The sequence below is a fragment of the Hermetia illucens genome, chromosome 4 (genome assembly GCF_905115235.1).
Source record: "Hermetia illucens chromosome 4, iHerIll2.2.curated.20191125, whole genome shotgun sequence".
Classification (NCBI taxonomy): domain Eukaryota; kingdom Metazoa; phylum Arthropoda; class Insecta; order Diptera; family Stratiomyidae; genus Hermetia; species Hermetia illucens.
In genome coordinates, this window is record NC_051852.1 from 128,727,280 (window position 1) to 128,743,622 (window position 16,343).

General features: G+C 41.9%; 2 protein-coding genes across 3 annotated transcripts in view; both read left to right on the plus strand.

The window, feature by feature from the left end:
- The window catches only part of LOC119653683 (organic cation transporter protein), a 42,960-nt gene extending 38,770 nt beyond the window's left edge, over window positions 1-4,190 (plus strand). For both annotated transcript variants that reach the window (XM_038058544.1, XM_038058545.1), the window contains 3 exons: window positions 3,736-3,816; window positions 3,873-3,983; window positions 4,057-4,190. In XM_038058544.1, the coding sequence (XP_037914472.1) occupies window positions 3,736-3,816; window positions 3,873-3,983; window positions 4,057-4,092 (228 nt within the window). In that variant the 3' untranslated portion in view covers window positions 4,093-4,190. The remainder of the gene's footprint in view (window positions 1-3,735; window positions 3,817-3,872; window positions 3,984-4,056) is intronic.
- A 3,309-nt stretch (window positions 4,191-7,499) lies between these two features.
- On the plus strand, window positions 7,500-15,603 carry LOC119654870 (origin recognition complex subunit 3). Its single transcript, XM_038060464.1, has 6 exons — window positions 7,500-7,609; window positions 7,673-7,952; window positions 13,313-13,806; window positions 13,866-13,991; window positions 14,291-15,363; window positions 15,425-15,603. Exons 1-6 carry the CDS (start codon window positions 7,583-7,585, stop codon window positions 15,519-15,521), a joined length of 2,097 nt encoding a protein of 698 aa, XP_037916392.1. The 5' UTR covers window positions 7,500-7,582; the 3' UTR covers window positions 15,522-15,603.
- The last annotated feature ends 740 nt before the right edge of the window (window positions 15,604-16,343 follow it).

Here is a 16,343-nt window from a genome sequence, read left to right on the forward strand (position 1 = left end):
AATTGCCATTCAATATAAGGAAATGTTACTCTTATGCTAAAAACCACTCCCTCACACCCGTTTACTATCTGGATGGTCAACCTTTTACGATGATTGCCTCGCATAACGATCTTGATGCGACCTTTGAAAGCAAACTCCGATTTAATAGTCATTATGTATATCGACGAACTCAGCATAGTTTCCAGAATGTTTGGCTTTGGCCCTCATTCCTCCTATCAATATACGGATATCCATTTCTCACTCACCCTTTACAATTCCCTTGTCTGTAATATTCTTGAATATGCTCCCGTAGTGTGGTTTTCTTATCATAATTGGGATTGCTCTGGAATTTAATAAAGGGCATGGTTTACTCGGTTTCTTAGCTTTAAAGCTTTTAGAGCCTTTCCTATCCTGCTCGTCTGGTTTTTTAGTATACCATCTCTACAAACTCGAAGATTCAATTCAGCTGTGTTCGAATTACAACACCGCGACGCATCGTATTGTTCAGATGCCATTCGCGGACCTCTTGTACTACTTCAATTCGCCTTTGCCCAGAATACTACTTGAATAAAACCGTTTGCAAATTGATCCTCTGGCCTACATCTGAGGATGTTGAGGGCAGAAAGAAGACCCCAACATAGGTAGGCCCGGCAATGTGAGTGGTACGAAAATGACCTTTCAAAACCTTGAGGTTTTAAAAAATAAACTGAAACTACTTCTTTGTTATCGTAAAAGCCGGCTAAAAAGGATAGAAATTTGTGGGTTAATAACTTACAAATTTCGGAACTTCATGCTACTGATACATCAACAGCGGCTCTAATAGGGCAATGGTTTGGTTTCTGGTATGATATTCAGGCTCTCACATTCTGGACATTCTGAGCTTAGGGTAGTGATATGGCGGAACTTAGGAGAACACTCGTCTTCTTCTTGCAACCCTGTTCTATTATATTCTGGTAAACATACCAGTAGTAGATGCCCATCTGGTGTCGGACTATTTCTGCCTGCTTACCGCAAGATGCGGTCTTCTGAGATTAAAGTCGGTCTTTGAAAAAATCATGACCGAAAACGGCAATGGCCTTTGTTTGCTCCATTTTTCTTAAATTCACAAAGCACTCACCCAAGAGAAAGAGTGATCCGTGCACTAGACCGAAGGAGTAAGTTGCTCCTCTAATTAGTGCGACACGCACAGTGCACAGTACACAGTGACCGCCTCTGCCCTACGATCAAAACTAATGAGTCAAACATTTTTGAAAAGTATTGGGCACTTGCCCAAGGAAAAGAATAGTTCGCGGACTACATCGAAGGAGTAAGTTGCTCCTCAAATTAGTGTGGCCCGCCATTAAGTAGATGGCGGGCTCACCACTACTATATCTCAAAACAAAAGGATCTGTCAACGGTCATTTGAACAGCGTTAACGAAGGCTTCTAGTCAAAGATAACAAGCAGCTAAAGAGGTTGAATGAGTACTTCAACAAAATTTCTGAACTGTATAACATCCGGTGAAGTTCTGTATATCGTGCATGATACGGCAAACCAGCGCACCTACTCTTTCAAATAGAAGTAAAATTTTCTTTCCCCTCAACGTGCTCAAATAGAATAAGGCCTTGATGGATAATCGTTAAGATTCCGAAAAAGAGCACCCATTTTGTGAGAAAAGATCATCATCAACGGCGCAACAACCGGTATCCAGTCTAGGCCTGCCTTAATAAGGAACTCCAGACATCCCGGTGTTGCGCCGAGGTCCACCAATTCGATATCCCTAAAAGCTGTCTGGCGTCCTGACCTACGCCATCGCTTCATCTTAGGCAGGGTCTGCCTCGGCTTCTTTTTCTACCATAGATATTACCCTTATAGACTTTCCGGGCTGGATCATCCTCATCCGTACGGATTAAATGATCCGCCCACCGTAACCTATTGAGCCGGATTTTATCCATAACTTGAGGATCATGGTATCGCTCATAGATTTCGTCGTTATGTAAGCTACGAAATCTCTGTATTAATTAACAAAATATCGAAAGCGTTGATAACTTCGTGTATTCAAAAAGGGGTGTTTCTGCCGACCTTCATACTGTACTTGACGTCGTTCGAAGTCGTAGCCGCGCTAAATCCGCTTCTCTATTTCGCCTTCTTCTTCTTCTCTTCTTTAGTCTTTGTTTCGTTCAGTAACGAAATATGTTCTCCTAGAGCAAATTCGCCATTTTTCTCGGTCATAGGCTTGTTGCGGGTAAGATTGATATGCTCCCAAATCAACTCAACATAATGGCCTTCATTACCGCAAGTCAGCATTCACTATTAGGGGTAACTGACCAACACTCAAAACCTTGATAGCATTGATTCGAGAGACTTAAATCGCTCAATTCTTGGTAAGCCGTGACTGACAATGATAGTCTGTTTTATTGGGGTCTTTTGTCAAAAACTTTCATTTATTCAGTAGCAGACCATGCTACATGAGGCGATCATTCAACTTTTGGGCAAGTTGCTCGAGACCAGCTTTGTTGTGAGATGCTAGGGAAACATTATCTGCACATAGCAGTAAGACTTTGGATGTAACGCATGACAGCACCAGTGAAAAGAAGAACAGTAAGTGGCGAGAGTGGACTACCTAAGTAAACACCAACAGAAACACGGAGCGGTTTCAATATGCCTGCCACACTTCAAAGTTCTCTCTTCTTCGCGATATAGCTATTTACTCTAGCATGCCAGTTCCTCTGCCACCAGCTGCTACCACAACGACACTTGGTTAAACGCTTTCTCTAGATCCTGGATGAAAGGTAGAGATAACGATGCTTCTCATGGTGTTCCCCCATATGTAACCGGGCGCGTATATTGCATCAATATGGAGCTCAATTGCGATGTCATCAGGTCCTGCTGCTCTCTTTCATTCATTTGATTACTTTTGAGGCACTGCCAGGTGGAATTGTTCCGTGCGGAAGTGATCGATAAGCAAAATTTTTCCACTGAAATCTGCTGAAAATATTTCCGTTGTAACTCCGTCGCCACTTATCGATCGGTAAGTTCTTGTCAGCAACACAACACAAATTTCGATTTACTCCAGTGCACAGGGAACACATCACACGCTGCCTGGGTCCTGGACCCTCATTCGCTCCCTTATATTAATCCGCAAACACGTCATGGGTACCTAAACCGGCCGAAGCTGAACCAACTTTAGTTTTGGAATTGGGAAGTCGTGAATCCGAGACGAAACCATAGTCGTCTGAGTTTTGCACATTGAGTGCTAATCCATGGACCTAAAGAGTGGGAAAAGTTTTCTCCAATTGGCCCGGACTTCTCAACACTCCCCGGTTTCAAAACAAAAATTTTCGTGTCGATACAGATCTCCCTTGTCATCCTGAGTGTCCATTTTCTCGTAAAGATCTTTGTAGTGGGCCACTTGAGTAACATCAATCGCTTTTTTGATTGCTAGTTGACATTCTTATTGACCAATTGGCCAACGTTTTATCCAAGAGAAAGATATGCGCGTTTGCTCTCAAGGACCTTGATTTGGTCATCATCATTCCAAACTCAATATTACGGTCAATAAACAGCTTACCAAGCTTGGTGACACCGAGGATCATGTGGGCCGCCTTGGGGATTGAATTTTTGATTTGATTCCACGTTTTTTTCGTCCCATGAGTGAGATTATCCTATATTTTTTAGAAGGTTTGTTTAAATCCTAGAAACAGCTTATTATTATATATATTGAAACGTATGTAAATTTTATACAACTTTTCCAAGTAACCTTTTTACCTTTTTCCAGATAATACGTAGCGGAGGTGTTGGCACATTGTCAACAACCGGGCGTTTTGGAGCCATGATAGCCACGTTTGTTCCCTTATTAGTAAGTATAACCACAAGTTGCCTAGACAACTTCAACGTTAAAATTGTTTCTCCCAGGGAACTTACTTCAAACCATTGCCACTCCTCCTTTTTGGAGGTGTTGCTCTTTTTGGATCAGCAATATCGCTGATATTGCCAGAAACATTCCAAACGAAGTTGCCAGATACGGTGAGGGCATAATTTGATAACTGTCTCCATGATATATTTTAATATAATTTGTTATTTTTCTCTTACCTCATAGGTGGAAGAAGCAGAACAGATTGGCAAAAATATATAATGTACAAATAAGTATATTGTAAATTAACAAAAATATTGCTGAACGCATTAACTTGAACTTTTGCTGGAGCATTTTTATGTAACTTTTTCTTGTGGAAATAGAATAATATTGAAAATGAAAGTTTTTTATTATATGGTAGAGATTTTAATGTAAAGTGAAATGTTAACGTTTCCCTCTCATAATATTGCTTACTTTTTCTGTCTTTTAACTGATCAAAGTTTGGGTTTATCCAACTTTGCTAAGACTAAGAAGACGAGTTCATCCTCTTCTTATGAATCTCTTAAATTTAAGGTCTTTCCTTAATCAGAATTATCATATATCGATCCAGACAAGAATGATTTGCGTCTCTTCTCGTCGAACCTCTTTACCTCATTCTCGTAATCATTACTGGGTACTGAGTCGCTTCTAAAAGCAATAGAAACTCTTTTTGCCCGCCTGCTGCCCAATTCAATTCAGCGAAAAGTATATTTATAAGCAAACGTTTTAGCAATTCATCATCCACGAACTGGACGGATTCGAGTGCTATACCGACGACACCCGTACCTTTTCAAAAACTTATGAAAAATACCTCGTACACCTAAGGATAAACTGAAAACAATATGGCCTATCAATGAATGTGTATCGCGGTTCAAATCTCACTGATGACAGAGGGATTTGTTATCGTGACTGGATGTCGGATACCAGTCGATTCAGCTGTTAATGAGTACCTAATTCAAATCAGGCTAATAATTTCTGGCGAACGCAATACTGACAACATTGTACTCTAGTGTACCGTTGCGGTGTTGAATAAAGTGCTCTAACACCCTTGAAGTCCCTCACCAAATTGGATTGTTGCGTCAACGATTATTATTATTAAATTGATAATTATTATTATCAAGCCAGATTTAGGTAATACTGAATATGAAACAACCAAAAAAATCTGCGAACTACGTCAGTTCCTCAACGTTATAAATTCTTTTGAACGTGAAGTGCGTTCTTTTAGAGAACCACTCCAGTACCCCGGACTGGAGACGCAAAAAGGGCTTTTCACGTTACAGAAAGGCCAATGCCGACGTAACCACCACTGATGCTTCGAATACAAGAGTCAGTGGCGGATTGGAGCAGCTAATACATGGTTCATGGCCCCATTTATTGTTCTTCCCCAGAAAATCCTACCAAATATACAACCGAAATCTACTATTTTACCCTGTTTATAGTTTCGTTGGATTTCAATATTTCAAAATATTTAACTCCTTTTGTATCCCACTTGTATTCCTGACTTCCTCTGTTTTTGGTCACCCGCACCCCGGGAGTCTCGCCGGGAATTCCTTTGCTCCTTGTATCCCACTAAATGCACTGTTATTGAGTGGGATACAAAAGGAGTTAACTATTTTAAGATATTGAAATCTAACGAACTATAAACAAGGTAAAATTTCGACAACAACCAATATACTTAAAGAGTGACAAAATCGGCACAACAAATTTATTCTGCAATACGGGGGGATGGTTCCGACAAATAAACCCAGAAAAAAAAAACCTTTTGTTTCCAAGCTATCTTCCTCCATGACAAAGGTGCACTGGTATAAATTGCATGATGAATAGGAAGCACAAACAAAAGTAGGGAAGGAGGAAGAGCCGGCTGCGTTTGTGCCCAGTTCAAAAATGTGCCGCTCACCGTGGTGCCCAGCAAAGGTGTATCTATGGGGGAATTCCCGGCGAGACTCCAGATGACCAAATACAGAGGACATCTTACAAAGTGATGCGACTGTTGGTACGCAGCGCTGCTGTCCCAGAAAGAAGTCAAGAGAAGATCTTTGAAGCTGGATAGATGGCTTTAAATTTAGGCCTAGCCGGAGCCAATGCAACTCTCCTTGCTAGAGCTGAAGAGGAAAGATTTGTTTGGAAATCGCAGTTGTGAAGCTCATGCCATCTACAACTTTCTTCCTAGAATACGTCAGCATAGACGTGAAAACGGATTGATGGATTGGAAGAGCTACTGGATCGCATTTTCTTCTCCAGACAGGGGACAGCACCAAAAGGAGTTCAAAAAGTAGAACAATCGTAATTCCCGGTGAAAGCATCGCCAAAAGAGTTAGACCTTATCTTACTGTAAAACGTTCATCGAGGAGAAACGGAGGAAGACTAAAACAAAAGCTCTACTCATTAAACCAACGGAGAACAAGACTTTTACGGAAGTCCACGGCGAGGTTCGAAGACAACCGACAAGGTTACGTTCTGTGAAACAGTTAAGAGGCTACTGCAAGGGAAGGTTTTGGTTTCTAGCCTGAAGCCTATATGCTTTTTGGAAACCTGAAAATTTGACTATGACGATAAGCGAGGACACTTTTTAACAGGGAAAAAATCAGAATTGAGTAATGTGAAAGATACGAGTATGGGCAGCCTCTACAAAGTCTTCAAGGTGTTTAAACTAAGGGCACAACCTGCCGGCTATGCCAGGTGTGGAACGTGCCCCACAGTGTAAACATGTACTGCCGGGGACTTATCCCGAAGTGTCTGTTTTAGAACCATCCCGCGAAACGCTGGATGGCTAGAGGAAGATAGAGATCAAGTCGGCGGAAGCACAAGGGTCCATCCTAGGGCCAGAATTCTGAAGCGCTTTCGACGATAATCTGCTAAGACATCAGAGCCGATGATCGGTTATGCAGGTGATGTTGTGGCACTTATTACCGAAGGCACTGTTGAACACCCGCAAAGCCAAGTTGAATAATGAATCATGGTTTCAGCTTTGGACTGGGGAAAAGAGTATCACAAAACCACGTCTCGTCGCGATCAGCGAATCCAAGCCATCGGTTAAGTACCTTGAGTTGACGCCTGAACCTGGAGCTGCTACCGTTTTTTTTGTCTCCAAAATTTCAATGATAATAGCACATGTTAATTACCGAGCAAGTGAATCAAAAAACCTTGGACTGGGGATACAAATGCAGACTGTTACCGGCCAGAATGACCTAGAAAAGAGTTAGTTCGGCGTTTAATAGGAAATGAACACTAAGTTTGTGGACAACATCAAGGGATACAGTGTGGGCCATTTCTTCCACTTCCACTTCCGCATCTTCCACTAAGATATTGAGACTGTTGGAAGTAACTTCGATTCGATTGGTATATAGGCATTAATGCAGGCGAAGGATGGTGTAATTAGAAAAACCATTACAAACATTTTACTGACAAAGTGGCGATTACGAGGCGGAAAGCATTGCAACCTTCACAAGAAAACGGACCGATTTTACCTAACTACTCTTTAATTCAATACAGAATTGTCCTATTAACTAATAAAAACATTTCAAATAAAATATTAGAATATTTGAAAATAACCGCTACTTTCGTCACTTCCGTTTTGTTAATTGTCTTAACAGCGCTATCTATTGAGAAAATATGCATAATCATTGTGAACTGTATATTTGCAAATGTCAGTTGACTTTGGCGGGAACCGATCGACGTGATTTACAACTGATCGGTTTGGAGTTGTTATTTGTTTACAAATCGTGTCTCTGCCATGGATCCTACATTATCCGTTTCAAAAGTAAGCCCGCATTAAATTTCCTCAGAACATTTGGTGTTACGTGTTCTTGCTATGTATTTTTAGGGTGTTTTTGTGTTCAACGGAGCCTCTGAACGTTCCAAGCAAAAAGGCCGCCGAAAATCATCGAAAAAAGTGGTGGATGTATCCTCTTTGCTTGGAAAGGAAATTACGGACCAACCATACTACCAAACGTATAAAAAGACATGGCAATCACTAAAGGCAGATATTGAGAGAATTCACGAGGAGCATTGTACAAAAACAATGACTGAAATAATGGAATTCATCAAGAGTTCTTACGAGAACAACATGGACAATATTCTTCCGACGGCTGCACTTCTTACAGGTATTTGAAGTTTGGCTTGTGTTAAGTAATAGTTACGTTGTTATTTTGGAACGGCTGGAAGACCCTGTCTATTGCTTGTATCACGCTCATGGTATGTTTGTCTATGGCAACAAAAAATTGACTTGAAAACGGGGGATTTTTTATTACAATTCAAACGGTTGCGGCCATAATTTGTCACTTTTGTATTAGCAGGAAACTATAACTCAGTATATAGAGAGCAGGTTTTGGATCCCCCTCCGCTGACCACATGAGCGCCCTTCGGAGCAGATGCGGAGTGCAGATCTCCGCTTCACATACTCTCCGTCGATTTAGAGAAGGTTTTCGACACGGTGAGTGCGCTACGTAGGAGTGGCATTCTGGAGATTCTAATAGTAATTATCAGAGCGACTTATGACAGAGTCGCGTCGAAGCAGAATTTGTGAGGAATTTGAAGACCAACGTCCGACAAGGTTGCATTCTGTCGCCGATACTATTCTTTCATGTTATCAGTGACGTTCTCAATAGTGACATGTCTGGAGGATGTGGAGGGTTCCAATGGACCATTAAATCTTTCCTCAAACACCTCTACTGCGCTGATGATGGATCTAGATTTGGAGAAAGAGGCAAGTAGAGGCGGACTAAAGATAAACACCAACAAAGCCCAGGTTGCCTGCCGCCCTAGTCATTGCACTTTTCCTATCTGCATCAACGGGCAGAATATCGATATCGTGGATCAATTTATCTGTTTCATGAGCGTTGTTTCTGGTAAAGGTGGCACCGAACGTGATGTTCCCGACGTATTCAAAGCATTAGATCCGCCTTCGGTATTGTGTCCAAAATCTTGGAATGGAAATACCTCAACACCATCAAGTAGAAGTTGTTCTGCGGCAATCCTCGTTCTGTGCTTTTATACGGAAGCAGCACATGTGCAAAAGCCCCAAGTTTTCATTAAAACCTGTTTCCGCTGTGTCATCGTCATACTCTGGCCCGACGCAATTAAGAACGTAAAGTTACCTTCAGCGTACGTAAATTTCAGCGTAAGCGCCAGGTGCTAGCAGAGGTGTGAGGAGTGGCAGTGGATAGGTCTCACTTTAAGAAAGGGCGACAACTCCACTGTCCAAGAGCGGTCGACGGGTGGGTCGCCTAGAAACACATGGTGTGGAACAGCAAAAGGAGTGTAGGCTTCTGGGAAAGACCTGGAGAGAACCGAAACACATTCAAGCGAAACGTCAACGGTTCTGGGTAGGCGTTGTTGACCAACTATATCACATTTGGGGAGTGTTAACAACCATACATATGCGGTTCAGCATGGTTAAAACGGTCCAATAATATTCTCCATTAACTGTTTTGCTCTTTTCAAGGTAATAAATGTGATTTATTCCGCGTGCATTCCGAAACACCATGTCCCGGTAAAGGCAATCAGCTCGACCACTTCCCAATCAGTACTAGATTTAGGTGTTGTCTTCTGGATGTGCGTAACAAAATAGTCGGTGACATCGGCCTCGAAAGGGAGCACCATCTGAAGGTCGCTTACGTTCGCTTGCGTGTTGCGTCCGCCACTTCTCGCGGTGTTGGGGAGCTGTGACCCGTTAAGTTCAATATAGACCGCTTGTACGACCCAGTTGTTGTTCGACAGTGGGAGAGCTGATCGAATGACAGATTTTCTTAATAACGCAAGTGAAAATATCGATGAGCATTGGGCCGCCATCAGCAATGCTCTTTTTTTGGGTGCTGCACAGGTCGTCGGCCACGTCGCTAAAGGGCGTCATAAAATGTGGCTAACTGCGGAGAGTCGTGGAAGCGGATCGATGAACGGAAGGGGTTAAAGACTGACCACTGCAAGTAATGGCGGGCGTGACGCGTTCGAACTCCGATACCGAGCGAAATCCCCAGAAGTTCGGCGTAGTGTACGTCGTAACAAGAGAGGATTCACTGTTGCGCTGGTCAGGGAAACGGAAGACGCTGCAGATCGCAATGATTTCAGAACTGTATACTGCATCAAGAAAGAGCTTACATGTGTCGCAAGTCCTCCGATGGTCCTGTAAAGGACGTTAATGGTCAAATTCCCATCGACGATGATGAACAACTGAAGAGGTGGAAAGAACAGTCCTTAACTGTATTACATTCGATGAGGTTCCTCCTCTTGTAGAGGAAACGGCTAGTCATCAGTTATTTATCGCTGCACCTACAGTTACTGCAGATTTGTTGCTTCCATTCGTAAGAAAATCTTAGGAATCCTTTAAAACTCTAAAAATCCCGTGATCGGGTTGTAATACTGGGAGGGTGTTAGGAGGCAGAACCACCAGGGTTACGTTTCTAATCTCAGCAATATGGGAATGTGCTGGATCTATCAAAAACAAGATTTCGTGTTCTGTTAATTCGCGATCCCTTCGCTTTTAAATTTCAACGTCTTACTTGGGATTAGTTTATAAAACAACGCAGTCTCATATGCATTAAAAATTTATTCATCAGAAAATTGGGCGCGTAAATTAGGCCAAACTTTTTCTAACCAACTTACAGCACTCTGTTAAACTGCTAAAGATTCTCTTTGCATTTGTTTCACCAGCTTCTAAACGGTGTAATATTGGGTTGGGCAAAAATAAATGTCGTATTTTGTCAATAGATGGCGACACTTAAACATATCTTGTGTTGTACTTGTCGCATCGAGTCATACTATACGGCGATTTGAAGAGACGACAATATGTGCTACAAATGTCTCTTTGAGAGTGTTGTGATCGTACGTTTCAGTCTCAAGTTATAGCGCGTCAAAGATGGAGTCCACCAAGCCAGAAATTCGTCATATTTTAGGTTTTTACTACCTGATAGGTAAAAATGCAACGAAGGCGGCCGAAAAAATTTGTAAAGTTTATGAGTCCGATACTGTAACGATTCGCACAGCACAGCGTTGGTTCGATCGATTTCGTTCTGGTATAGTGAATGTCGAAAATACACCCCGTACTGGTAGGCAAATCATCGTAGAAACCGATAAAATCGTCGAAATCATCCAAGTAGACCGGCATGTGAGCATTCGATCGATTGGCCAGAAACTGGGTGTAACTATGTAGAAAATGTTGACGCAAAAAAATTTCTTGGACCGAATCAACGCCTGCGATGGACTGCTGAAACAGAAATAATTCGATCCACTTTTGAAGCGGATGGTGACTGGTGATCAAAAGTGGATCACCTCAAGCGAAAAAGATCATCGTCGAAGCGCGGCGAGCCGGCCCAAACCATCGCCAAGCCCGGATTGAGGGCCAGGAAGGTTTTGCTGTTCGTTTGGTGGGATTGGAAGGGAATCATCCTCTATGAGCTGCTCAACTATGGCCAGACCCTCAATTCGGTCCTCTACTGAGAGCAACTCGACCGTTTGAACGAGTTGATTGAACAGAAGCGGTCAGAACTGGTCAATAGGAATGGTGTTGTGTTCCACCAGGACAACGCTCGGCCTCACACATTTTTGATGACCCGCCAGAAGCAACGGGAGCCCGGATGGGATGTCCTATTGCATCCACCGTACAGTCCGTACCTGGCACCAAGTCATTACCATCACTTCCGGTCCATGCAAAACACTCTTGGTGCTACTAAGTTAGCCTCAAAAGAGGCTTGCGAAAACTGGCTGTCTGAGTTTTTGCAAATAAGGAGGGGGTTTTATTTATAAGATTAAAATCGGATAATTCTAAGTATGTTAAATAAAGCGTCAAATTTCGATCACAAATACGTCATTTCTTTTTCCCCAACCCAATATAAAGGGTCGTTTTTCCACCTGTTGCCGCTTTCGGTCACGCTGCTCCCAGGGCAGAGATCAGGCGGCGTTTGAACTCCGGACGAAATCGTTTGTCCTTTTTTTTTGATTTTTGAATGCTTGGGTGCTGTGCTCCAAACTAGGGATCCGTGGACAAAAAACCTGGGAGTAAGTTGCTCCTCATTTGGTCCGGTCCAACATTATGTGGATGTGGACATAGGACCCCCATTTCCTAAACATCTACGATTCTTTGAGCAAGCCCCATTATCTAATCGATACAAGGGCAGACGCCTCGGTCCTCCAGGTGCCGTGGAATCACAAGTTCATCCCGCCACAACTCAAACTAGAGGAAGAAAACTCCTCAATCATACACACTTATAGCTACAGACAAGTGGACGTAAGTCTGGGACTTCGACGATCGTTTTCGTGGCGTTTTGTTATAGCGGACATAAGCAGTCACAAATTAAGCGCAGCCTTTCTAAGCCATTTTGGATTGCAGGCAGATCTGCAGAAAAGGTCATTTATAGACCCCGTAACCTCGCTCAGATCTTCAGGAAAACTTGCCACCTGCCCAACCATCAGTCTTTCTATCATTTTTGAACTACAAAAGTAATCTCTTACAACCAGCTAAGCATAATGTACAGCACCACATCCCCTATCTTCTTGAAGGTGCGTCCATTACCACTCCACTCGTTATTGCTAAGAAAGGATTTGACATACTTTTAAAGCAAAATATTTGCAGGCCATCAAATAGCTGCTAGTCTTCTCCACTACACATGGTCCCAAAACCCAACGGCGAATGGAGACCGTGTGGTAATTACAGACGTCTCAGTACGCAGACCATTCCAGACGGCTACCCCCTCCTGCCGTGTTTTCAAAACTTTGGACTTAGCCAAGGCCTATCACAAAATCCCTGTAGCTCCAGAAGATATTCCGAAAGCATGCACACACTTCGGACTCTTCAAGTTCACACGGATGCCTTTTGGTCTGTGCAATGCGGCGCAAACTTTTCAGAGGTCCATCCATTGTGTCCTACGAAACCTTAACTTTTGTTTCGTGTTCTTGGATGATGTTTTGGTCGTCACTTCCTGTATGGGCATTTGGAACGTCTCAATGCATTTTTCAACGTTGCTTGAGGCCGGTATGGTGCTTAACATTGAAAAATGCAAATTCCTTCAACAGCAGGTGAAGTCCATAGGCCACACGATTTCCCCTCAGGGAATCCATCCGGATTCAAACAAGGTTCAGGCCATCATAGACTTCCCACAACCAAAAACAGTCAAGGATCTGCGTATTGGACATGGGCATAATCAACTTCCACCGTGCATGGTGCGTGGTGTACAGAGACCGTGAAGGCATTTGAGCTAGCCAAACGACAGCTGGCCGATGCTAGACTCCTGGCATTTCCTCGGCGAGATACACCCCTAGCCGTATTCGTCGATGCCTCAGATATCGCAGTAGGTGCTACCCTTCACCAAAATGTGAAACAAATCTGGCAGCCGTTGAGAGACCAAATTTATCAAAGTTAAGGTCAAATTTAGTAAAATTGCTTTAGGATAATTTCAAATAGTAATCCTAGTCGTTGGATAGTTAACTATTATATCAATACCCATTTGCACACCATTTTTCCACTTAATAGGTATCAATCAACCCGATCACCATCAACAATTCAAAACACTGTCGGATCATATTCAAGATGAGCATTTTGGCGCCTGTACAATCCTCGAGGGCCGAGATTGTCCCAATCTAAAAGCAACAATTGAAGCAATGGTCAGTGGATTTATTGACGGGGCTGACAACGATGAAGATGACGATGAGGATGATCATAATAAGAAAAGTTTGCGTCGGGGCCAATATACAATGCACGTTCTTGAGTCGTGGTATAAAACAGAATATCCAGATGGAAAGAAAACCTTGGTGGTCATCCTTCCTGGCTTCGAGTGCTTTAATATTCAAAATCTGCAGGATTTCATACTTATCATGCACTCCTATTGTAACCGTATACCTTTGGTCTTGGTCCTGGGCGTTGCGACTGCCATTTCAGCACTTCATAGCAGTTTACCATATCACGTGACAAGTCGAATGCAGCTGAAAATATTTCAGTTGGAATCTGCTCTCACTGGATTGAATAATGTAACTATTCAAATGTGGTAAGATTTCAGTGGTATTAATTGCTGTGCATATCTCTTCAGATTATCGAGGAAGTTCTTCTGTCTCCATATTATAAATTTCACCTTTCCGGGAAGTCGTTCACTTTTCTGACGGACACATTCCTGTTTTACGATTTTTCAATACACGGATTTGTCCAAGGAGTCAAGGTTAGTATTTGCATTGGAGAATAAATTGTTAATTTGATAAAAATTAATATTATCATTTCAATATTTTTTAAAAGCATTTGAGGCTTTTCATAATTGCTTCAGAGTATATTTTAATTTGAAATGAAACTCCGCTTGAGAAAGGCCCTAGAGTGGTCTGAAACATTACAAGTAAAATTTATTAAAAAAACACTGAAGCCGGAAGTTTGGTTGCACAGTTTTCAAGCTTTTTCTCTAACATAATATCTAATATTATCTAATCTATCTAAACTTAAATGCGAGTAAATGCCCTCCAATTTCAGTACTGTCTCATGGAACACTTTCACCAAGGCAATGCATTCTCCCTTTGCGACGATTACTTCGATTCATTGGAAAAAATCAGCAAATTATCACATGAGGATTTCGAAATGATTCGTCAGTTACCATCATTCCGACCATATGTCGAAAGTTTCAAAGATGAACCCAAAGAAATCATTGCACTTTTAACCGATGACGAACATTTGAAGAAAACTCTCCCTGGTCTCCTGAAAGAATGTCATATTTTCTTGCTGCTTTTCCGTTGCTTCCTTGAATTTTTCACAGTCTTAGTGCACGATCTTCCCAAGGCACCTGTAGGCCGATTACGGAGGGAAGTTTATTCTAGATGCGTATCCTCGAAAATTACAGAGTTGGCCGAGTTCAAAGAATGCTGGCAAATGATTGGTTTTCTATCGAAAACTGAATTTGTCACAAAATTACAAGCAGCTCAGGACCAAACTTTGAAATTTTGTAAAGAAAATTTAAGCGATGATTCGATCAGTGTAGAATGTAAAGAAGTTGTTAACTCGAAGTTTGAAAAAATGGATGAGTTATTAGAAAGGGTCATCAATGCGGGTATGGAAGCAACGTCAAAATCCTCTCAAGAACAAACTGATCTCTCAAAGTTAAGTCGTCGTGAATTAAAGGAGAAACTTCTTATTATGTCGAAGACCGAGAAACCTATCTCGGAATTCATCAAGTCACTGAACGAAACGTTGAACTACATAAAATCTGAAATTATTTTGAAGCACCTGTTGCCATTCAAAAAGGAAGGTCCACCTCTTCTAGAGCTGTTCGTATTTTCCGATATCAATTCAATACGAAGTCACATTGTTGGAGCACCAAGAGCTGCCTTGCATACAGCTCTGAATGACCCACATCATTATCTTCAATGCAGCTGCTGCGAAATAAGTGCTACAGATGATTTATTGAGTACAATGCCGGACATATGCATTGCATACAAACTGCACCTAGAGTCGGGACGTTTAATAAATTTATATGATTGGTTGCAAGCGTTCCGTTATGTTGTTGAGCCAAACCATGATGATGAATCGGAAGATGTTGACCCACAAATTCAGTAAGTGTGAAATGTTTGGTAATGTTGAAGAGGTTTGCTAAAGAATATACTTTACTTTTAGGGCCCGATTTACACGAGCTGTTGCCGAATTACAATTTTTAGGTTACATCAAGAGCACAAAGAGGAAAACAGACCATGTTACACGGTTAACTTGGTAACGAGAATATGTTTTATTCTAATTTCATCTTTTGTAAAAAACATTCTGCTTAATTTATTTTTTTATATAAACTTTCATGAATACCTAAGTGTTTTATTTCAATTTTGAGCTGTTAGAAAGTATTAAATAGTGATTATCTGCAAGTTGGGCCTTAAGGATGCACTGAACATATTCCGTTTATTATAACAGACAATTAAAAGGGATAGAACTTTGTGGGCCAGCAACCTGCCAATTTCGAAAGTCTCTTACTACCAAAACATCAACAACGCCTCTGATAGGGACTGTCGCTCTTGAACACGGTATCGACTGCCCCCAGAATATTTGCTTTCTCCAACTTGAGGGAAAATTAGTGCGATATAAGGAGAGATAGATATAGCGGCGGATTCTCATCACTTGGAGACCAGTTTCTGGCAAGATCTCAACTACAAATTCCGATCCAGGTTAAGGAGCATCACAATTGTGCCGAGCTATGGACAAACAGAAATTTTCAACATAGAGGAGAATGATGCTATCTATGATCAGTTACACATAGTTCAGGAGAGGCTTCCTGTGACAATGAGATGGTGATGAGTGATCTAAATACTAAGGTAGCCCCACCTTGCTTGAGCATCTGATGGGGAAGCATGGTCTCAGTAACTGTAAGAACACCAGACAAAGAAATCATCATCTTTACTTGTCTTTCGGTACTGCATCTAATCGCACATGAACACTCCGTCTCATCGAACTTCGGGAAAATTTTCTTGCTGCGCAAATGACATACACTCTCTGGTGCAGATGAAGTCATCGTCCCAAAAGGACGGTGTAAGTCCTAGTTAACGGCAGA